General features: G+C 44.1%; 1 protein-coding gene across 2 annotated transcripts in view; it reads left to right on the forward strand.

Moving 5' to 3' along the window:
• The window catches only part of EFNA3 (ephrin A3), an 89,779-nt gene that overhangs the window by 57,351 nt on the left and 8,288 nt on the right, over positions 1-24,140 (forward strand). For both annotated transcript variants that reach the window (XM_089483107.1, XM_089483108.1), the window contains exon 2: positions 18,492-18,781. In XM_089483107.1, coding sequence (XP_089339233.1) covers positions 18,492-18,781 — 290 coding nt within the window. The remainder of the gene's footprint in view (positions 1-18,491; positions 18,782-24,140) is intronic.

Genomic DNA, 24,140 nt, shown 5'->3' on the forward strand with positions numbered 1-24,140 from the left:
TTTGGTTTGGCAGCTGCAGTTTCCCCTCGGAGGGAAATAGGCCACCGGCAGGCTACCCTTTTGGGTGGTCTGTCCCAGGCCAAAGATACCTTTATGGGGCCAACCAAAATGCACAGTTACATGTTGCAAGCTTTTACATGTTTTGCATCCAGAAAACTTTACCTCTAGACCACATAATGTTTTTCCTGATGCAAAACATGAAGACTTCTTGAGAAATTCAGTGTTCTCTACCTACATAGGAGCCTGTGGCTTTGCAAAGGGAGACATCCTGGATACTAAGGAAACATCTTCCGTGAATTGCAAATGAACACTAAATTTCCTTGACTTTGAAAATGTACCAGTGACTGCATGGCCAAAGTTGGGGGGGGGGGTGCGCCAGCCTGCAGATAGCCCTCCCTACCATCAGAACTATGGCCAGAAACAGAAAGATACAGACCCATGACTAGAATCATAGAATCATAGAGTTGGAAGAGACCACGCGGGCCATCCAGCCCAACCCCATTATGCCATGCAGGAAATCTCAATCAAAGCATCCCTGACAGATGGCCATCCAGCCGCTGTTTAAAGACCTCCAACGAGGGAGATTCCACCACAACATCTTCAATTTTTTTCCTCCTGTTTGCCTGATGAAGGAGCCAGTGTGACTTTGAAAGCTTGCAACATGTAATTGTGCATTTTGGTTGGTCTAATAAAAGTATCATTGTTTGGATGCTATTGGATTTGCCGTATGGCCAAGATGGCTACCCCTAGATGTTTTTTGTTTAAAAGTAATTAATTCATTTTAGAATGAAACCCCCCCTGAAGAACACACCCATAGGGTCTCCTTAGAATCCTTGCCAGGTTTCAAGGCCTTAGATCTATGGCAGAGGCAGACATGCAGATAGAGACACACTGCTCCCTTTTATTGTTATGAAATACTATTTATTAGAAACATGGAATCCAGACACTCTAACCGTAACCTAGAAAAAAGAAGACACAGAAAGAAACAAGAAGGGAAACTGATGGGAAATAATCACTATTAACACATTTAACATGTAATTTTGAAAAAGGAAAATGCTAGTAACAAGTCATAAAAAGAACATTGTAAAATCTTTAGGCTGGTAATTATAGTATCCATTGGACACTTTATGTCAGAATGCTTTATGCCAGAATGGTAACTATCAACAGTACGGTGAAGCTCAGGACAAACATATAGGGCAGGGATAGAGAAGCACCAGGGACTGTTTAGTTGTTGTTGTTGTTATGGCACCAGAATTATTACTTTGGTCCCAGGATGCCAGCCCCTTCAAATGTCAGGAAGGTCAAGTCACTATAAAAGACTTTCATTTTTCAACAATGTATTTTAGGTGAAATAAGATCCAGAGTGTCCAAAATGGGAGATATTTTAAAAATGGATTGCGGTGGTGGGAAATTTGCTCTGCAGGGCTTCCAGGTCCACAATAAAGCCTTGGGGGCATATGCAATCTACCAGATTCCCTCCTTGAATAGGGCATGCAGAGCTCCTCATAAAGAACTTAACACCAGCCTTCCTAGCAAAGATTCATGGCTGCTGCTGATTCATCAGTACCGTATCGCTTTATGGCTGCATACCCTCCAACTGTTCCAATTTGGCAAGGACACTTCCAGTTAATACTCTGGTATCCCACTTTTCACCAACTTTTAAAATGTCCCTGTTTTTCTCTCCTCCCACTTTCCTATTTTGTCCTCATCTCCCTTCAGTTGTTGAAAATGAAGTTCAAAGTGCAAGCATAGTTGGTGCTCAATTCAGGCGGGGGAAGAGAAGAGTGGGGCATAGAGTCTGGTTCTTCCCATTAGGCTCAAGTAAAAGCAAGCTGCTGCACCTCCACTAGCCTATACGTCTTTCTTCATTAATCATTTATGCCATCGTGACCACATTTTGATGTTATGTGGCTACACATGCCACAGTGTTCATAGAATCATAGAGCTGGAAGAGGTCCCAAGGGTCATCCAGTCCAACACCTTGCCATGCAGGAACTCAAAATCGAAGCATCCCCGACAGATAACCATCCAGCCTCTGTTTAAAAACCTCCAAAGAAGGAGTTCAACTGCAAACTGAACTGTTGGAGGGTCTGTGGTTGATGAACATTTTATTTCTGTATTTAACCAAATATCCTGAAGTAGAGTATGAGGTCACGGTTGTATTGCCAACAGGATTGTAATTCTAATTTCTTATGTACATGGTGTGCTATGTATCTGTGTGAGAGTGTGCCATTGCTAGAAAAGGTTGACATACATTCAGTGGGTTCTTTCTTAAATCTTGTATTTTCTTTCTTCCAGTTGATTGATGGATTGATTTTATATCCCACTTTTCTCCCAGTAGGGGACCAAAGCGGCTTACAACAGTTTGTGAGATATTACGATATTCGCCTTATTACTGGTGTAGCTTTTTAGTTTTTACTATTAATTACATTTCTGATTCACCTGTTTCCCAGTGCACTTATGAGGACCTACATGACTCTCCTCTTTTGCTTACTTTACCTGCAGAAAAACAACTTTGTGGGCTAGATGAGAGTAGGAGAAAATTATTATTTTATTATTGTTGTCAATTTATTTATTTGGTGCTGTCAGTGCACATGGCACATCGTAGAATAAAACAATGAAAAACAGCCAGCTAAAGGCATACAGTCTAAAAATAAAAGAGGGAAGGAAGTATTAATACAGATATAAAACCAGTACAGTTGTAAAACAAGCAATCCACAAGGTCACACCATGGGTCTTTTGTGTGACTCAGTAGTGACCTCAGCCTGGATATCTCCCAAGTCCCAGTCCCATGTTCGTACCACTGCGCCATACTCCTTCCACTGATGTTGTATAGTTGTTTTCCTCCATCCAGCACTCCTAACTCCATTACAGCACAGTCTCTTCTCTTGCATAATAAAGGGAAGCAGGAGAGACAGGTTGTCCATCACATTGGCAAGATTTGTGATTCCAATATGTGCATGTTGTTCTTTTGCAGATTGTGTGAGAAATTTGGAGGAGAAGGTGACAGACCAGCAGGAGGAATGCAGAAATATTCATATTCATATTTTCTCCCTCTCTCTCTTCCTCCCCTCGCTCTCTCTTTCTCTCTCTCTGTCTCTCTCTCTCTCTGTGTGTGTGTGTGTGTGTAAATTTGTCTGTGGCTTCAATCCCTCCAGACTAGAGTTGCATTTTTTGCTAAATTACCATAGTTCTCAAAAGAACTAAAGTAGTGAGTAACTTTAGCCATTTTCTGCTGCTAGAAAATCTTTGAACACGATGCCAGTTTTGCAGTTCAGGACATGTGTGCAAAATTGGTGCTTGGGCATTTTTGTGCATAAGATAGCATTTTAACATAACCGTAACAGCTGTTTCCTGTGCAAAAAAAGTGCAACATGTGCACAGAATATTTGTGTACAGAAATATTGTTTTCTGTGCAGAAAATGCTGTTTCTTGATTTAAAAAAAGCACGTGGGGATTTTGCACAGAATTAGACCTGAACTGCATAGATGCTTGTGCTTTCAGAATTCGTCTCATCAGGGTTTCTCGATGCTCAAGGAATGTGTTTTTATACATTTTATACATGTCTTCAAATTATTTTTGAACATTCTTTCCCTCACTACTCAAGACGGCCTAGTCTACCCTTTTTCTATTAAAAAATATAGGTTTTCAGTGTGTGTGTGTGTGTTTACTATTTAATATTTAAAATGCTGGTTTTTCTAAATGAAGACATGGAATTCTGGCCAGTTCAGCTTTTTCTTTTTTGGCTCTCTCTAAAGAGAGATGGCCCCAGAAACAACCACAGTTCCTCCACCTTTGGGAGTCCAGAATGCTACCTTTTGCCTCTGTTTTTAACTTTTCAGGTGTTCACACACACACACACACACACACACACACACACACACACAGAGACTTGGAGATGATGGAGGACAGGGACGTAGCCAAGGGGGGGTTCTTGGGGTCTGGACCCCCCCCCCTTCCATTAGAAAAATGAATGGTGTGTGCTGCTGTGCCACCGCACCCAAGCCCCATTATAATGGTGGCACTTAGTCTGGATCCCCCCTACCTAAAATCCTAGCTACGTCCCTGTGGAGGATGCGGTCCAGCACTTCCAGAGGGTGCCAACTTCAGGAGGGCTGCATCATAAAGGAATTGTCTAGATTGGAGAAAGTCCCTCTTAGTGCCCCATTCTTTTTTTACCCCAGGATTAGCTATGGGGATGCCTCTGTGGTATATGGAAACCATAATCTCTTCCCAACCTGTGATCTTTCCTTAGTGCCTAACACTTAAAGTTATAATTCTCCTCAACTTGGAGGCTCCACTGCCGCTGTCACGTGGCCTCTTCTCTCTCCAGTTTACCAAATTCTTCCTTAGCATCCATTTTAGGCCCGCTTAGGTAGCTGACAGAGGAGTTCTCTTTGTTCAGTTAGATCCTGTTTCATTACTGATGGAGGGTTCTGTCCTGCACCCACTGACGGCTGTGTTTTGCCATGTCTCTTCCTAGCAAGGCATGGAAGCCTCCGGTAATTAATTGGCAGCTCATGTGGGGGGGGGGGGGGTGTCAGTGGCACGGCAGGTCGGCCTGTCAGTATTATCAAAGCCCAGCTCCCAAACAGGCAGGATTAGGCGCCTCTGGGGCCTCCCCCCAAGTAGATCAGACGGGACCCGTGGCAGCAAGATCAGCCTAATAGACGCTCCCCAAGGGGGACTTCTTATGGCATTAGCGGGTAACAGGATTAACTGCTGGGGCTTAGGGAAGAAGCAGAGGGCTGCCTGCTTCTCTCCGTGAAGTGCCCAGCTTGGATTGTGCCATGCTGCGAACCAGCTCAGGATGCCTGTGGTCTCTTGATGACCCCCTGCGACATCCCAGGGCAGGCAACACAATGGAGTACAGAGGCAGTGCAAAGCATGCAGCTTCCAAAGACACATAGAAATCAGAGAGTCTTTAAATGTGCACGTATCTATTGTGTGCATCTGGTAGATCCACCAAAGAGCAAGCGGTCTTGGTTTGTGGTTAGTATGGGCTGGTAGAAAAGGGCCAGGGGTGGTACAAAACGCGTCAATGTCTAGATGCTGGTGGACTTTAATTCCCATCTTTCCTAGCTGGCGTAGCCTGGCCAGGCTAGTCTAGTAACACCTAGTCAAAAGTCAAATGTTCCTCTTCCACAATCCAGCCGAGAATTATATTTCCAGGGTGACTGGCCAGGTGCCTCTGGGCCTGTCAAAATGAGAGTGAAGACAAAGGAGTTTATCACACAGGTTCCTGTCATGGTCGGAGAACGGTCCAAAAGGGGCCAGGAAGGGAACGGAACGAGTGGAGGACACATTTTACTGCACAGAGAGGTCCCTCCCTCATTCCATTCCCTTCCCTTCCATTCTCAATCTAGCCTTTACTGTCAGGAAGTTCCTCCAAATGTTGAGGTGGAATCTCTTTTCCTGTAGCTTGCATCCATTGCTCTGGGTCCTAATCTCTGGAGCAGCAGAAAACAAGCTTGCTCCTTCCTCAATATGACATCCCTTCAAATATTTAAACAGGGCTATCATATCTCCCCTTAACCTTGTTTTTTCCAGGCTAAACATCCCCAGCTCCCTAAGTTGTTCCTCATAGGACATGGTTTCCAGACCCTTCACCATTTTAGTCACCCTCCTTTGGACACATGGCTCCAGTTTCTCAATGTCCTTTTTGAATTGTGGTGCCCAGAACTGGACACAATATTCCAGGTGGGGCCTGACCAAGGCAGAATAGAGTGGCACTATTACTTCCCTTGATCTAGACACTATACTTCTATTGATGCAGCCTAAAATCGCATTGGCCTTGTTAGCTGTCGCATCACACCGTTGACTCATGTTCAACTTGTGGTCTACTTGGACTCCTAGATCCCTTTCACACATATAAGTCTCTTATTCAGTCAGGTGTCCTCCATCCTATATCTGTGCATTTCATTTTTCCGCCCTAAGTGTAGTACCTTACATTTCTCCGTGTTGAAATTCATTTTGTTAGCTTTGGCCCAGCTTTCTAATCTATTAAAGCCATTCTGAAGTTTGATCCTGCCCTCAGGAGTACTATTCCTCCTAATTTGGTGTCATCTGCAAATTTGATAAGTATGCCCTCAATTCTGTAATCCAACTCACTGATAAAGATGTTGAATAGCACTGGGCCCAGGACAGAACCCTGTGGGACCCCACTGGTCACTTCTCTCCAGGATGAAAAGGAGCCATCAATGACTAGCTATTACTCCAGAGGACAGGATCAAGATTCAAAATGACCTCAGAGTCCAACACTCAAATCAGTACACCAGAGTAGTGTAGTACCGGTAGCAAAAAGAGGAGAAGCAGCAACAGGAGTGCTCCGGAACATGAGGCTTCTCTTTTAAGTTGTCACAACTAGAGGCCATGAATTATACATATGGTGCTACAATTGGTCCTTAAAAGTATGATATTTATGGAGCAGAGATATGGAGATGTCTTGTTTTGGACAACAACAACAGCTTCTATGCATAGAAAGCTTCTCACTGTGACCCTTCAATAGGCAAGGAATGGGTTTGTATGAGAAAGCCTTCAAGCAGAACTGGGCAAAGGGAAGACATTCCTCCCTAGTTAGAATAGAAGTTTGGGGACTGAAGGAAATTTTTATTGAGGGTCAGAATTCTTATTTTGGGGTGGGCAAAGGCCATGCAAGGGGTGTCACGATAACTCCTCATGTTCAGCCCTGCTTGCTCCTTACTGCAGAGCCCTGTTTTTCTGCCTCTGCTAAGCCATGCCTGTTGCCTTGTTTGCTTGTTAGCAAGGATACTTTAATTGTTCTTTTTTGAGATTATCTCTTGGGGTTGTGGCATTGGGTTTTTTCTTTCATTTTCCTGGGTGGCATCAGTCTCTGCTGGAGGGAGAGGTTGGCAGTGAACAGATCTCCCTCGAGTATCATCTCAAGGGCCCAAACCTCACCTGGCCTGTTGCAGCTGGGTGTTTGGTGAGGGCAGTGCTGATGACAGGATAGAGAGAATGCCACTGGTGCTCATTTTCTCTGGCATGACCTCCAGGGATATGGTGAAAACATGGATTTAGCCAAACCCTACCACTGTGCCAGCTGTCTCTGACAGAACAGGTTGAAAAGGGGATTGTCAACCACGACTGTTCTTCCAGCATATTCTGCTTCTCGACACCATGCTTAGAAGATGGACCTCCAGTCATGAACAGAGTTTCAGAAATTTACAGCCAGCCCTCTGTTTTCTCCCAAGGATCCATTCCAGACCCCCTGCAAAAATGGAAACTCAAGCATACGCTCTATTCTAACCCCCTCCATGTGCTCCTCATGAGTAAGCGAGGGTCACGGATCTGATGTCCGTGAAAACAGGAGGTTAACTGTACTTGTTTTGCTTCTCTAATTTCCAGTCAGCCCTCTATATCCATGGATTTTTTTTTATCCACAGATTCAAGCATCCATGGCTTGAAGATAGATAGATAGATAGATAGATAGATAGATAGATAGATAGATAGATAGCACACCTTGATCTTGTCATTATATAATGGACACCATTTTACTAGGCTATTGTATCCAATGAGACTTGGTCATCCACAGATTTTGCCATCTATGCGGAGTTCTGGAACTAAACCTCAGCAGATACTAAGGGGCCACTCTAATATAGTGGCCTTTGGTATCTGCTGGGGTTTCATTCCTGGTGGATACAGAGGGCTGACTGTATAGATCAGATGCCTTCACCGTTTTTGTTCAGTGATGATTATTTTTTAATTACAAGTGAGACCTATGCCAAAATATCACACCCTGCTGACATCTCCTAGTCGGGAATGCTTTGAGGTGTTTGAGGTGTCAGTCAGCCAGATCTACTTTTAGAAAAGTGCTTCTCAGGTTATCTGATATGGGGGACTGGTAATTATTTTTCTCTCCAGCTTTCAAGGGACCAGAACCATATTTGTGCCCAATGGCTACAATTCTTTCTTTCTTTCCTGGAAACTCTCCAGCAACTAACAGCCAATGGCTCACAACTGGAGCTCTTGCACTGTTCTAAAATGTTCAATTCCTTTCCCTTCTCCAAGTTTCTCTTTTTCTCAGCTGACTGCCAACATCCCACAGCTGTGATGTTGCGTTCTCATTTGAACAGCTTTGTGAGGCTTTTTGTCCTCTTCAGATTTTTTTAAGGAACTGTTGTCTTTTCAAATGCCAGGGTTCCTATCATTATTCTGATATCTAGCCTTCTCAAACTATCACAGGGTTTTCATAGAATCATAGAGTTGGTAGAGGCCCCAAGGGCCATCTAATCCAACTCCTTGTCATGCAGGAACTCACAATCAAAGCACCGCTGACAGATAGCCATCCAGCCTCTGTTTATAAACCTCCAAAGAAGGAGACTCCACCACCCTCCAAGGGAGTTTGTTCCACTGTTGAACAGCCCTCCTAATGTTGAGGTGGAATCTCTTTTCCGTAGCTTGCATCCATTGTTCTGGATCCTGTTCTCTGGAGCAGCAGAAAACAAGCTTGCTCCTTCCTGAATATGAGACCCCTTCAAATACTTAAACAGGGCTATCATATCACCTCTTAACCGTCTCTTTTCCAGGCTAAACATGCCAAGCTCCCTAAGTCTTTCCTCATAAGGCATGGTTTCCAGACCTTTCACCATTTTGGTCACCCTCCTCTGGACACACTCCAGCTTGTCAACATCCTTTTTTAATTGTAACGGTAAAGGTTTCCCCTTTCACAAGATAGTCAAATTGTGTCCAACTGTAGTAGGTGGTGCTCATCTCTGTTTCGAATTGTGCATGCTCTCTGTTGCTTCAACCAAATACAATCAGCCCTCCTTATGCACACATTTTTTGTCCACGGATTCAAGCATTCACAGCTTGAAAATATTTTTTTAAAAGGTATATATTCCAACTAGGAAACCTTGATTTTCTGTTTTATATAAAAGACACCATTTTACTATGCCATTGTATTTAATGAGGTCTGAGCAGCCACAGATTTTGCTATCCATGGGGGGTCCTGGGACCAAACCCTAGCATATACCAAGGGCCCACTGTAATTGAATAGCAGTGGGACCAGTGCAGAACCCTGTGGCACCGCACTGGTCACGTCTCTCCGGGATTCTGTGTTAAACTGATTGGGTTGTAGTTATTTGAATCCTCTTTTTACCCCCTTTGAGGACAACGTTTGCCCCCCTCGAGTCTGTTGGGACTTCTCCTGTTTGCCCAGAATTCTCAGAGATTATTGCCTGTGTTTCTGCTTCTAACAGTTCTTGTTTGGTCTGTTTCTCTGAAATAGGTTATGTTGTTGTTGTTGTTGTTGTTGTTGTTCGTGTCTTCAAGTCATTTCCAATTTATGGCGACCCTAAGGCAAACCTGTCATGGGTTTTCTTGGCAAGTTTCTTCAGAAAGGGTTTGCCATTGCCATCCTCGAGGGCTGAGAGAGTGTGACTTGCCCAAGGTCACCCAGTGGGTTTCGATGGTGGAGCTGGGATTTAAACCCCGGTCTCCAAGTGTCCTAGTCCAGCGCCCAAGCCATTACAGCACACTAGTGTTATACCCTCTGTTAATACATTTGAATCATGAGACTCATTCCACCAGGTTTCATTAATGCCTGATATATCATATTTGTTTTGCTGTGTTAAGAGTTTAAGTTCATCTTGTTTATTTCCCATCCTCTGTGCATTAATGTAGAGACACCTAAGAACATGGACCATTCCCCTTATTTAGCTTTTAAAGAGTTTTTTCCTCTTCCCACTGTTGAGTTCTAGTACCATTTGCCTTACTCATTGTGTTATTTGGTATGTTACTTGTTGCTTTTTCATTTTCCCTCCACCACTCCCTTCTCCTTCTGTGTCATGTCTTTTTAGACTGTAAGCCCGAGGGCAGGGAACCGTCTAACTAAAAAGATTGCATGTACAACGCTGTGTAAATTTACAGCGCTTCATAAATAAAGGTTAATAATAATAATAATAATCATCATCATCATTACATTTTTAACTATGCAAAAATGGCCTAAAATTTGGGAAGAATGGAGCAGGGCCATCCATGGGTGCCCCAGTCCACAGATGGTAAGCCCGTAATTGGGAAGGGCCAACTGTAGTGGCATTAGTAGCTACCCAGCAGAGAGATGGGTTGACTGCAATTTGCACATGTTTAGAGACTACATTATCATTGTTTGTGTACACGTTCCAGGATTTGAATCCTGTTTTCAGGAATATTGAGGTGGAAATAGTCAAGGAACCCCCAAAACACATGTGTTATACCTCTTTATCCTGGCATTCAGTTCCTTCCACGTAACCCACCTTTTCTGGATAACCTTCGATTTACCCCTCGTGCCCTACTATGACCAGATTGTAAGTCTCTATGTGCATATAAATTTACCTTTATCTTGGTTTCCTTCTCTGTTACTTTCCCAACTCCATCCTGTTCAGTATAAGATTGTAAATGCCTTGCGGACAGGGGCTTGTCTATGTTGTTGTCAGTGTTTTAGTTGCATAGTTGTGTGAAATTCCATTTATAATGCCCTGCTCGATCATAGTATTACAGCCCCCCCCCCCTTTACATTCACTGGGGTTAGGGGCACAGGACCACTGTGAAAGTGAGAAAACCACAAATAAAAAAACCCACTGTCTTTTTGCCTGAGAGAACAGCTTTCTAGGAATCTCTAGGTCCTTCAGTGCAACGCTGTTGTCAACTTCTGCTGGAGGTTGAGCATGGAATTGTTTTGTAGGACCTACAAATGCCTTGAGAAGTGTTTTTTCTCATAATCTCTAGGTCCTCCAACACAACTCTGTGGTCAGTTTCCAGGAGAGTTGCACTGGACCACCTAGTGATTCCTAGAGAGAACATATTGATCAAATCTGCCAGTGATTCAATTCGCAAAAGTCAAAGCCTTAAATGCGGAGGGTCAGCTGTGTTATTCTTGCAAAGAAATCTTAGAGCAAGAAGGAGGCTTTTACTTGAGTTGGGATGTTGGGATAGACTGCTCCCTTTGGTAGTTTCTCCCTTCACCTCCATCGTCATCATCATCATCATCATTTTTATTATTATTTTCTTATATCCCACCTTTCTCCCAATATAGAGACTTTCTCCATTCCACAGCACACATTCATATCTTCATTCCTTGGCCCATTCTATGCTGTTTATTTCTTTCTCTTCTACAGGTGTTGTTGTTGTTGTTTGCCTTCCCAGTCCTTTCTGACTCATGGGGACCCTATGATTACAGTATCACAGGGGTTTTTTTTTTTAACCAAGATTTGTTCAGAGGGGTTTGCTATTGCCTTCCCCTGAGGCAATGAGTTCCCAGGGCTGGGCAGCGATTTGAACCCCAATTCCCATAGTCTTAGTCCAGCATGCAAACTACTCCACCATGCTGGCTCCTCTTTTCTGCAGTCCTGCTTCAACACCTTGTGGGTCCCCCCCACAACTTCCAGTCTTTATCATTTAAAGTTGTCATCAAATTGCAAGGCTCAGCATTGCATTTTCTCTAAATTATTCACCCCATGCTTTTTTTAAATCTTTGCCTTAAGTCATTGAGACAATTTATTCCCAAATTCAGAAGCAGTTTAGTTAAGATCTATATGATATTTTAAAATATCTTTCTGAAAACACATGCAGGGCAGTCAGCAGAATGAGCAATAGCATTTAAATAGCAACAAGGATAGGGTTCCACTCCAAATTAAAGCACACACACACACCAAAACTGTTCTGAATTGGGACAGAAAAAGAGTAGATGCCTAATAGATATTTCTGGGGAAATGATTACCAAATAGGCAAAAGGCTTGATCACTCTCTTTTCTTATCCTATAATCTACCTTTGTTGTAGCTATACCTCATATTCAAAAGGTATATCTTTTCTATCCATCTCTTATCGTTCTGTGATCAGTACTTTGTGTTTTTCACTGGTTTCTTGACTCATTTATTCTGATCATTGTCTATCCACCCTTTTGATAAATAAGTACTGTAAATGCATTTCCGGAATCCCAGTTTTGAAATTGATCCAAATTGGTTTTTTCAACCAGTGATCTCCAGAAACTAGCTTGTGATCATCCTCGAAACAGTCAAAAGCCAATTCATCCGTGATCAGTAGTTTTCCTTTCTGCAACGGGAGGAGTTTTCTTTTTCCCTGCCCCATCACAAGAATTGTGTTTCCATACACACTTGTGTATACTTCGGAGCAGAATTCTCTATATGTTGTATATCCGAAAACAGTTCTCCTCAACTAGAAAGATAGACTATATTTGAGATTTTATTTATTTATTTATTTATTGGCATTATGTATCAAATTTGACCATTCAGAAACATTTCATTTTGGATTTAAAAAATAAAATGAAATAAAACTGAGGTTGCCAGGCCTTGTGGTATAAACATGGGCCAGAAAAGCTCAAATGTGACAGTGAACCAGGCTTTATTTCTTTATTTTAGTAGTTCCATTTCCATCCCGCCTTTCATCCAATAACCTCAAGACAGCATATGTGGCTCTCCTCCATTTTATCCTCATAACAGCCCTGTGAGATACTTCTGTGTGAGATTAGCTTTCTTCTGTATCTGTTTAATGTTCACAAGCCACCTTGAGCACCAAGGCTGGTTTTGGGTTGGGAGGCACTATTTGGCACTATGGAAGGCTGGAGCAGAAAGGGAAAAGCAGTGGTGACTGTCGGTTTCCATGTCAGCAGGGGAATGAACCTGCTCTGGGTTTTAGTCCAGACTTGAGGAACCATCAAATGTGCCAAGGCTGTTTGGGTTTCAGCACCTGTCAATCTTCTTTAAAGTTCAGATTAAAACATAGAGGAGCTTTGCCAGCCGCCCCTGGAAAAAGGCCCCGTTCTTTTGATACTGGATACTGAAGTACAGGGGCCATCCAGGTGGAGTGATGTTTAGGATACCAGGAGACCAAGGTTCAAATCCCACTCTCCCTGCCTCAAAGGAAGGCAAACCTCCTCCACATAAAGTTTGCTAAGAAAACCCTCATGGTAGGGTTGCCGTAAGTCAGAATTGTCTTGTAGGTACTTAAGAACAACAAACAGGTGGCCGAATATAGGATTCCCCTGTCCCATCCCCAAAATCAATTGGAAGAGCTTTGGAAATAAGGGGGGGGGGAAGGAATGAATAAATCATAGTGCATGTGCAACCATGGATATCTAACATGCATGTCCATGGCCAATTCATCTTCTGTGCCCCTGATTTGCTATGAGCTAAAGAAGGGGGCAAAGGAGAGAATGTGAAGAACGAGGGGAAAGGAAGAACGGAGGGGTCGGGTGGGCAAAGGGACTGGCTGGCACCAAAGGGCCGCTGGAGTCTTCCACGCCTGACTTCAGCAGGTCGCATCCATTCCAGGCGCTCTGGAGACGACTGTTGCTGTCCAGACCGATCTCGTGCGCCGTCAATCAATGCCGGCCCAGACGCCTGATGGCGTTAGGCTCAATGCTGTCATTTCTACACGGACAACAGCCTGCAGCGGCTGAGAGTCGGGTGCTTCTGGTTTCACAGAGCCTGATTAATTATGGAACGGGTAAACTCCTTGAATTCCCAAAACTGCAAACAAAGTAGCCGTCATGAAGTGGAAGGCTTTCACGGCCAGCATTTTCTGTGAGTTTTCCAGGCTATTTGGGCACATTCTGGAAGAATGTATCCCTGACGCATGTGGGTGACAGGTGCACGCCCCTTCCTGCTGCCCTGGCTCTCTTAGCCAAGGGAGCCACAGCCGTAGAGAAGCCTGAACGAAAAGCCCTGCTCCCAGTACCCCCAGTCGTTGCCCCTCTTGCCTAGCCACCCACCCCCCAGCAGCCCTTTCTGGGTCTCACCAGGCAGCAGGTGGCCAGCTGGCTGGGGGACGGGTGAGTGAGGAAGCCCCTTCCAGGCACCCACACTGGGTGGCACCAACCCTAGTGATGCAACTGGTTCCTGGACTTGTTTAGCAGAAAATTTGGGACCAGAGGCAGAAGTAACATGGAAAGAACGGGGATAGACTCCTACACCACAGAAAAGATCAGTTCAGCAGGCTTCAGCAAACCTATATTGAAAACAAAATAGTGTTCACATGTGGAATGAAATAACCAGGTGACATAAACTTTGCATATCACCACAAGGCTTCTTCTGAAATACATTACATCCAGGGATGTTTTACTCCTCCCACAAGCCTCCACTTTTCTTATGCTTCCTTTTTTAATGGCCAAGCTTACGGATCTTTAACGTTTTGTGGGGTAGCTATTGATGCAGGTTTACCTGCTCTCCACTTTTCTTTCTCCTTTGCTGTACATAACATGCTCCCTAAGGGACTTGGGAGGCTGTTACTGTTGACTGCTGTAGGGAGGCACACGCACAAATAGTGCTTCCCAACCCAAAACCAGCCTTGGTGCTCAAGGTGGCTTGTGAACATTAAACAGATACAGAAGAAAGCTAATCTCACACAGAAGTATCTCACTTTTTCCTCCAACTCAACTTTATTGCATGGTATACTGCAGACATACTGCTGCAACCCAGCATCAAACATCTGTGTTTCTCCAGCTTTTCTTTAACAACCTCTCAATGCTGATGTTACTAATAAAAAAATCCACCTAGAGAGATGATAAAGAGAAGAATGTAGGCACTGCTGGACATTTTAAAACTTCATCAAAAGAAGTTTCCCTGTCAGAGGCTTTGTGAACGGAGATGTGCTTGTACACGTTTGAAAACCAGTTGGGGAATTTTGCACACTATTAAGTTTCCCCCCATATTTTGGCCATCTTTAGAGAGTTCCAGGGCAAAAAATGGGCTCCTGAAAGGCTCCCCAAATTTGTCCTAAACTATAAAATGGAAACTGTACATGCAACTATATATGAGAATTGCAATTTACAGGTAACATTAGTACAACAAACATTATGAAGGTTTTTGTATAGTTTGGCGTGGGAGGTGGTCAGTGGGGGTGTGGTGCCATCATGAGTTAGCGCACTGGCTGATGCGAACCCTAGTGATGTCTCTGCCCACCTGTTTTTATTAATTGTTTGGCTGGAAGTATTTTAGTCGCTTTAAGTGAGATAGCAGACAGGCAAGGCTAGAGTGAAACAGGGAAGAAGCTCTGCTCTGTAGGTGGGGAGACTGGTGGTTTCTCTAGGTGAACTCTACTCCCCATCATCCTTTGCCAGCATAACCAGTAATGGGGATGATAGGAATAGCAATGAATCCCAGAGCATGGGAAAGGTTCTTTTTTGAACTGCAGCTCCCAGAATCTCTCAGCCTTCATGGCCATTGGAGCTGCCTTGGAGTGTGAGGGGAGCACTTAAAGGGAGATTTGGGGTCTGGGGCCTAGGTGTGTGTCTGCACCCTACAAGCTGAAAGTGAAATATGTTGGTGTAAAATGCAGCCCTCCAGCTACTGCTGGGTTACAACTCCCAGCAACCCTTGCCTTTAGCTTTGCTGGCCAGGGATGCTGGGAGTTGCAGCCCAGCAACATTAGAGGCTGTAGGCATGGTTAGCACCCTCAGCTTACATCACATTGAAAGTCCTGACTAGAATAAGATCATCGAATCGATTGCTGAATAATTTTCATTAATTCACTGGTTTTATTCTTGTTGGGAGTAGTGAATTGGCCTGACACCACTCCTCACCTCCTCCATTATTATTTTATATCATGGCCAAAGACAGGCTTCCCTGAACTTTGGCTTCATTCCCCATTGAAGAGAAGGTTAAGAGATGATATGACAGCCCTGTTTAAATATTTGAAGGGATGTCATATTAAGGAGGGAGCAAGCTTGTTTTCTGCTGCTCCAGAGACTAGGACCCGGAACAATGGATGCAAGCTACAGGAAAAGAGATTCCACCTCAACATTAGGAAGAACTTCCTGACAGTGAGGGCTGTTTGACAGTGGAACACACTCCCTTGGTGAGTGATGGAATCTCCTTCATTGGAGGTCTTTAAACAGAGGCCGCTGGATGGCCATCTGTCAATGGAGATGCTTTGACTGTGAGTTCCTGCATGGCAGAATGGGGTTGGAGTGGATGGCCCTTGGGGTCTCTTTCAACTCTATGTTTCTACGATTCCCCAAATGTTTGTGGCTCTCATTTCCCATGCACCTTAACCAGCATATCCAGTGATTGGAGTAATGGGAGTTAAAGTCCAGAAGATGTGAAAAGTAAATGGGTGATTTCTTGGGTGGGATCTGACTGGGGCCATTGTGTCTGATCATCCTTTCTTCCTTCCATCTTTACAACAACCCTGTGACTTAGAACAGGCCGAGAGAGCAAGCGAATGCAGCTGATTTAAGGAAACTCCCTTAGTTTTAGAGCTGAGTGGAAATTTCAACTAGGAAGTCTAAGATAACTGTCTCAAGGCAATTTTATCTCTATCCCCCACTCCCCAAAAGGGACAAGATTCTCAGATTTGCATAAGTTATGCAAACAGAACATATTTTACATAACGTTAACTTTGCATAATTTTAATTGTGGTTTTTGCCGGCAGTATGGGAGACCAAACTCCCCCACAACTGCCGACAATCTTGATCTGAAATTTCGCCAGATCATGTCCAATCACTTCCGAAGCCTTTCTTTAAAACCTGAAGGACTAGAAACATGGAGGGGTTGGCAAAATGAAAAATGCCCACCGTGAAATCTAATTGTTTCAGTGAAAGTCTGCGCTCTCAGCTTTTGTGGAGATCAATTCAGTCCTGACTTGAGGGTATAATAATGACAGGCGGTTGGATCTGGCTTATGGTATACAATCCCAGTGGGACGGTCTGTTGCTCACTCCCCATTGAAAAGAATGGCAGTTTCGGTTTTTTGTTGTTGTTTTTTGAGGATAAAGGAATAGCAGAAGGATGGAGAGGTGTCATTTTGATGTATTGAGTCCTGCGGCCTCTAATGGACATCTCATGACATGGCATCCTGATGTATCACAAATGCTGGCTGTTCACTGGGTTGGGGCTGGAGCCGAAATGGCATTTACGTACGCAGATGTGGAAGAGGAGGATCATAGAGGCAAATTGTACTTCATTGTAAAGGCCACTGTCATATATATATTACATTTTTAATTAGAACCATAGAGTTGGAAGAGACCCAAATCAAAGCATCCCCGACAGGTGGCCATTCAGCCTTGTTTAAAAACCTCCAAAGAAGGAGATTCCATCACTCTCCATCATTCACCAAAATGGTGAAGGGCCTGGAAACCATGGCTCACCTGGAATAATACTGTGTCCAGTTCTGGGCACCACAATTCAAAATGGATGTTAACAAATTGGACTGTGACCAAAGGATTGTGAGTTCCTGCATGGTAGCAGGTTGGACTGAATGGCCCTTGGGGTCTCTTCCAACTCTGTGATCCTAAGAGAGGTGGTCTCTCAGGTAAAAAAAAAGAAGTCGTGTTTTTTTTTTGTTTGCGGCTTTTTCACTTTCACAAGAGTCTTGTGCCCCTAACTCCAGCAAATGTGGAGGGCCCACTCCATATTGAAAAACCCATATCATTGAAACACTTTAGAGCACATGAAAAGCATGATTTAAAAGATAAAAGCACAGCATGCCAATTTTGAAGATCCTTCTGCCATGTTAAGGGATACGAACCAAATGTCTGAAGCCACCAGGAAGGCCCTTTCCATCACCAAATGCACTGAGAGTGAAGGAAAATTCTCCCTGAAGACCTTGAAACCTACCTGGCTCATATAGGAAAATACAGTCTTTCAGCTAGAATGCAGCCAGTGTAAGGCTGTAAAGGTTGTAACAAGTGTTTTTAAAATGTGCCTCAACTTTTGGGTTGAGGAAAGGTGCGTTCCTCTACCCATATCCATCCAGGTGTCTGAGACTGCCATTCTCAGTTATTTGTATACTGATCTCTCCCACTGCATGTCTGGCATTCTTCATTACAATGAAAACATCTCAAAATAACTGTAAAGCAATTGCATGATATAACTGTAAAGCAATTGCATGATCGGGCTTTCTGCCTGGGGATGATGGGGGTTATAGTCCAACTCCCACTCCAGGAGATTGTCTAAAACTCCTTCCCTGTGTTCTACTAGGGTAGCCCCATTCTCTTTAATTTGTCATTTTGGGGGTAAACACTGAAGGAACGTGCCTGCTTTCCATGTTCTCTTAATTGTTTCTCTCCTTGTTTGGAAAATGTACCCCCTCCAGCTTCCAGCCAGCTCTTTGAAGCGTGCTACTGTTAGATCGCCAATGAAAATTAATTTGCTAATGTTAACACATGAAAGGATGATTTACAAAATTAATTTGGTGTGTTAATTGTTGCTTAAAACCCCATTAATCGCTAACATCGCTGAATGGTGTAAAATTGCTAAAAATGGGCCCCAATCCATCCTCCGTTTCTCCTCTAAAAAGCAATGAATGAAAAGAGAGCATGAAAGAATAACTGTCACTGTTGTTTTTTTCTAAAAAATGGAAGGATTACAAGAGTAAAATTTGAATTCAGTGTTGGGAAATGTAATTAAATTGGGCAACATGGTAATTTTTAATGGGTTACTAAAAGCTCTGCTGTTGGAGGACCTAGAAACATCTGTCTGCACTTTGAATGGGGTTCTCTGTTCTGATTTTCCCTTTCTTCTTCTCCCTCCTAGCTTGCGACGGGAGGGCTACACCGTCCAAGTGAACGTCAACGACTACCTGGACATCTACTGCCCGCACTACAACGCCTCGGTGCCAGAGGGGCGCATGGAGCAGTACATCCTCTACATGGTGAACCATGAGGGCTACCGGACATGCAATATCAGCCAGGGGTTCAAGCGCTGGGAGTGCAACCGCCCCCACGCCCCACACAGCCCCATCAAGTTTTCAGAAAAGTTCCAGCGGTACAGCGCCTTCTCACTGGGCTACGAGTTTCATGCTGGCCACGAGTACTACTACATATGTAAGTTGAACCTCAGACAGTATTGTAGTAGAGTCGGTGCTGGCAGTGTTGAAGTAAAATACAATGGCTGACATCCTACATCAATCAAGCAGAATGCAGTGCTCCAACCATGCAATTCCATGTCCTCTTCCCACTTCAGCAGTTGTCAAGTCCTGAGAGGGGCTGATGCTGTTTCTGCTGCTTACTGGTGGGAGGGCAGGGAGGTGGGATACAATTCATATGAGCAGCTGGTCTCAGCTCTGAAGGGAAGGAAACAAGGGTGCAGTCATAGATGGAGTGTACCCATTTTCCCCTCCCCAGATCCCAAATTAGCTAGATTTTCTTGATCTGAATTGCTCCTAATCCCTACCAGCAAACAGCACTGGTGGTGGCCTCCCAGGGCTTGACAGCTGCCTGAGGGAGAGAGGTTTTGAATGGGATATATAGGATAGCCCAAATATAAACATACTTTATATGTGGGAGAGCCAGCATGGCATAGTGGTTTGTGTGTTGGACTACAACTCTGGAGACCAGGGTTCGAGTCCCAGTTCGGCCATGAGACCATTGAGTGACCACTGAGTAACCTTGGGCAAGGCACATGTTCTCAGCCTCAACAGAAGGCAAGATTTGCTCTGAACAAATCTTACCAAGAAAACGACATGGTTGGTTCACCTTAGGGTTGCAATAAGTTGGAAACGACTTGAAGACACAGCAGCAGCAGCAGCAGCATGAAAGCCACACTTACACACACATTATGTGACCAACAGAATGTCACTTAATATACAGATACTGTATACCTCAGCAAAGTAGATGTGTCCCTAGGCTTTACTTCTTTAACAGAAGATCAATATCAGAGATAGAAATAAGATGGAAAGTATAGGGGTCTGTTCCTACAGCCCTCCAAAAAAGAAGAGCAGTTCAACATATTTCAGCAAACTATATTCAAAGCTAACAGCATAGACATTTGAAATGAAACAAAGGTCAAGTAAGTTTTGGAACTACCTAGAGACCACTTGAAAATGTCTTCCAAAATGCATCCAAGGATTATTTCCCCCCGATCACCAGTTTCAACTTTTCTTATTTTTCTGTTTTTGTGGCCAAACATACAGATCTATGCTTTTCTAATGTTCTGGGGAAACTATTAGGAAAAATGTATCTGCATTCCCCCTTTTTGTTTCATTTTGCTGTTTACACATGTTCAGTAAAGGATTCTGAAGGCTGCAGGCATATATGGCTACAATAGGATTGACTAGAATGGAATTGGCTCCTTTCCCAGCTCAAGCTCTGTTGCTTGGTTTACTGCAGACATGCTGCTGCAACCACATAGTATAAGTCTGTATTTCTAAAGCCCTCCTTCGCCATTATCCCAGTGCCAATGCTGCTAAAAAAAAAAACTTCCAGATACAGAGAGGATGAGGTGAACGAGGGGAGCTGCACAGGCATAAATCACCTTTCTCCTCATAGCTTCTTTGTTAGAGGCTTTGTTAATAGAATTGCCTATCAGTGATGGTGAATCTTTTGGAGGCCAAGTGCCTAAACTGCAACCCAAAACCCACTTATTTATTGCAAAGTGCCATGTCCCTCTGGCTTTCTATTAACAAACTCTGGCAAACTCTGTGCTGGGGTGATGGCACATGTGCCCACAGAGAGGGCTCTGAGTGCCACCTCTGGCATGCGTGCCATCGGTTCGCCATCACTGGCATCCTACTATTAGTTCCAACTAGAATAGACTCATTAAATCAGTGAATTTTATCTATGTGGTTAGCATAGCATCCAGCAATTGCTTGCATAGGCGTACTTTGTCTACCACTAACAAACAGGATGTCAGCCATTGTAATATAAATAATCATTAATAATATATTATTGTGCACTCTCTGTTTGGTGGGTGGGTGGATGGATGGATGGATGGATGGATGGATGGATAGGAACCGTCCAATTAAAAAGATTGTATGTACAGCGCTGTATAAATAAAGGTTAATAATAGATAGATAGATAGATAGATAGATAGATAGATAGAGATCAAAGAGACCTCCCTCAGCCTTTTTAAAATTCCTCTTGGGCTGTGTGACTGTGGGAACTGCCATGTCCACACTTCAAAACTAACCTCTGTACCATCTGTTCCTCTAACGTTGAATAGACAGATAGCCAGCATGCTGCAGTGATTTGAGTGTTGGGTTAGGAGTTGGAGAGGTCAGGGTTTGAATCCTTGCTTGGCTATGAGAACTACTGGGAGATCTTGGGTAAGCCACATTCTCTAAGCTTCAGCAAAAGGCAATGGCAAACCCCCTCTAGAATCATAGATTTGGAAGAGACCGCAAGAGCCATCCAGTCCAACCCCTGCCATGCAGGAACTTTCAGTCAAAGCGCCCCTGACAGATGTCCATCCAGCCTCTGCTTAAAGACTTCCAAGGAGGGAGACTCCACTACACTCCAAGAGAGTTTGTTCCACTGTTGAACAGCCCTTAATGTCAGGAAGTTCCTCCTAATGTTGAGGTGGAGTCTTGTTTCCTGTAACTTGCATCCATTGCTCTGCGTCCTAGTCTCTGGAGCAGCAGAAAACAAGTTAGCGACCTCCTCAATATGACATCCCTTCAAGTATTTAAACAGGACTGTCATATCACTCCTTAACCTTCTCTTTTCCAGGCTAAACATACACAGCTCCCTAAATCGTTCCTCATAGGACATGGTTTCCAGACCCTTCACCATTTTAGTTGCCCTCCTTTGGACACGCTCCAGTTTTTCAACATCCTTTTTAAATTGTGGTGCCCAGAACTGGACACAGGATTATTCCAGCTGGGGCCTGACCAGAGCAGAATATAGTGGCACTATTACTTCCCTTGATCTAGACACTATACTTCTGTTGATGCAGCCTAAAATTGAATTGGCCTTTTTAGCTGCCGCATCGCACTGTTGACTCATGTTCAACTTGTGGTCTACTTGGAGTCCTAGATCCCTTTCACATGAAGTTTCATTCAGCCAGATGTCCCCCATCCTATATCTGTGCATTTTATTTTTCCGCAGTACTTTACATTTCTCCGTGTTGAATTACATTTTGTTAGCTTTGGTCCAGCTTTCTAGTCTATTCAGGTCATTTTGAATTTTGATCCTGTCCTCTGGGTTGTTAGCTACTCCTCCTAGTTTGGTGTCATCTGCAAATTTGATAAGTATGCTCCCAATTCTTCATCCAAGTCATTGATAAAGATGTTGAAGAAACAATGCTGAGAAAGCTGCCTGATTGAGTTGCCTTCAGTTTGCTATACGTTGGAAATTACTAGAAGGCACATAACAATATCAAGAAAACAGAATGAAGAGTTTTATTGGGGGAGGGGGGAGCTTCCATGTCAGTGGAGGTATTGAATCCACTCCAAAATTTTAAAGACCCTCTCCAGACTTGACTAGTAGATTTAAAAAATCAGACTAACATCCAAAGCAGACTCACAAATCCATTGCCATGGGAGGCACCAGCTTTCACTGGCCTTTTAAATCACGCCACCCCTTCAAGGGGACCTAAATACCCTGAAGACACCAGATCTCCCCTGATCTTGGAAGCAAACCAGAGTCAGCCTGGTTAGTGCTCAGATGGGAGACTACCAACGGAGACCATCTGCTGTATTGCAGGGAGAGGAACTGGCAAAGCACCTCTAAGGATTCCTTGCCTAAGAAAATTTCATGCTATCAACAGGCAACTTCAGGGCATGTGCACATGTGCAAACACACACACATTAACTCACTCACTCTCCAAGGAGCACCAGGTGACATACACCATCCTTTCCCCCATCTCCTGGCACTATGTCCTGACAGCAACCTTGCAAGGCAGGTTAGGCTTAGAGCTGAACTTTATGCCTCAGAGGGAGATTTCTAAGCCAGGACTGGGGAAGGTGTGGATAGCCAGATGCTATTAGATTTCAGCTCCCACCTCCAGCCAGTGTAGCCAATGGAGAAGCATGATGATGGGTGCTGTAGTCCATCAATCTATGGAGCCATATTTTCCCTTGTTTTAATCTTTGTTTTAACTACTATGTTAAACATCCTTGTTTTTTAACTACTATGTCAACTGGTCCTCATCAGGAGGCTGAAGAGTCTAATTTCTGAGCAGCCATAGTTCAGTGGTTGAGTAATGGCTTTGTGCACAGAAAGTTTTGGATTCAGTTCCTGACATTGCAGCTTGGAAAGCTCTTGAGAAGCAAGGGTTTGGGAGATGGGAAGAGCACAGCCAGAGAACTTGGAGAAGCCTCCTGGAGGGGCCTGTTCTTTAGGGCTGCTTCATATAGCCAGGGTCCCCAGATTCAAGGCTGGGCAAACTCCAAATGTTGTTGGACTACAACTGCCATCAGTCTTAGCCAGCAAAGCTGACAGAGAGGGAGAATCGGTACAGTGTCTTCCAAAGCTTGGACATTACTGTTGGAACTGCAGTGCCCAGAATCTCCTAATGGCCAAAAAATAGCTTTTCCAATGTCACCAACAGTTTACCCTGGATTTCTCTTTCCCTCAGCACAGATTCTGTCCATCCTGGACACTCTTTATTGGGTGTGGGTGTATATTTAATTGATGCTTTAAAAAAAAATATTGTGTGTTTGTTATTGTCCTTCAATGAGATCAAGTTTGCTTCTGTGATTGTCTTCCCCCAGCCCATTTTTACCTTCATAACAACTCTTTGAGGCTAGGTCAGGTTGAAAGAAATTGGTTTGGTGGCATCCCTGCCCCCATAGTTTTCATGGTGGAGTGGGAGCTCAAACCCAGATTTCTCAGCTCCAAGTCACTGAGGGCACCTCCTCCTCCTCAATCCAGTAACTGTTTGGCAGTTCATAGAATCATAGAGTTGGAAGAGATCCCAAGGGCCATCCAATTCATTTTCCTGCCATGCAGGAACTCACAATCAAAGCACCTCTGACAGATGGCCATCCAGCCTCTGTTTAAAGACCGCCAAAGAAAGTGCTTCCACCACTCTCCGAGTGTCGCCTCTTAACCTTCTCTTCTCCAGGCTAAACATACCCAGCTTCCTAAGTCTCTTTTCAGAGGGCTTCATGGTTTCCAGACCCCTTCACCATTTTGGTTTCCCTCCTTTGGACACGCTCCAGCTTCTCAACATCCTTTTTGAATATTGGTGTCCAGAACGGGACCCACATTCCCAGCTGAGCAAATTGGGTTCATGTAGCTCTGCTCCACCTGGGGGCGCCCCTGACTAGGTTCTGCTTGTGGAGTTCTTCCAAGGCCAGACTGGGAGCAGCATCACAAAGGCCAAGCCTTCCTGGGACAAACTATTTCACAGTGACTCTTGGGGTGGGTAGTTGGGGAGAGACAACTCATCTGCGTACCCAGCACTCACCTCTTTGAGGTTGCTCCTTGGACGTACGGCTGACCTGTACTCAAGGCATCAGGG

The sequence above is a fragment of the Sceloporus occidentalis genome, unplaced genomic scaffold (assembly GCF_023333645.1).
Source record: "Sceloporus occidentalis isolate IW3139 unplaced genomic scaffold, rSceOcc1.0.p SCAF_20, whole genome shotgun sequence".
NCBI classification, from domain to species: domain Eukaryota; kingdom Metazoa; phylum Chordata; class Lepidosauria; order Squamata; family Phrynosomatidae; genus Sceloporus; species Sceloporus occidentalis.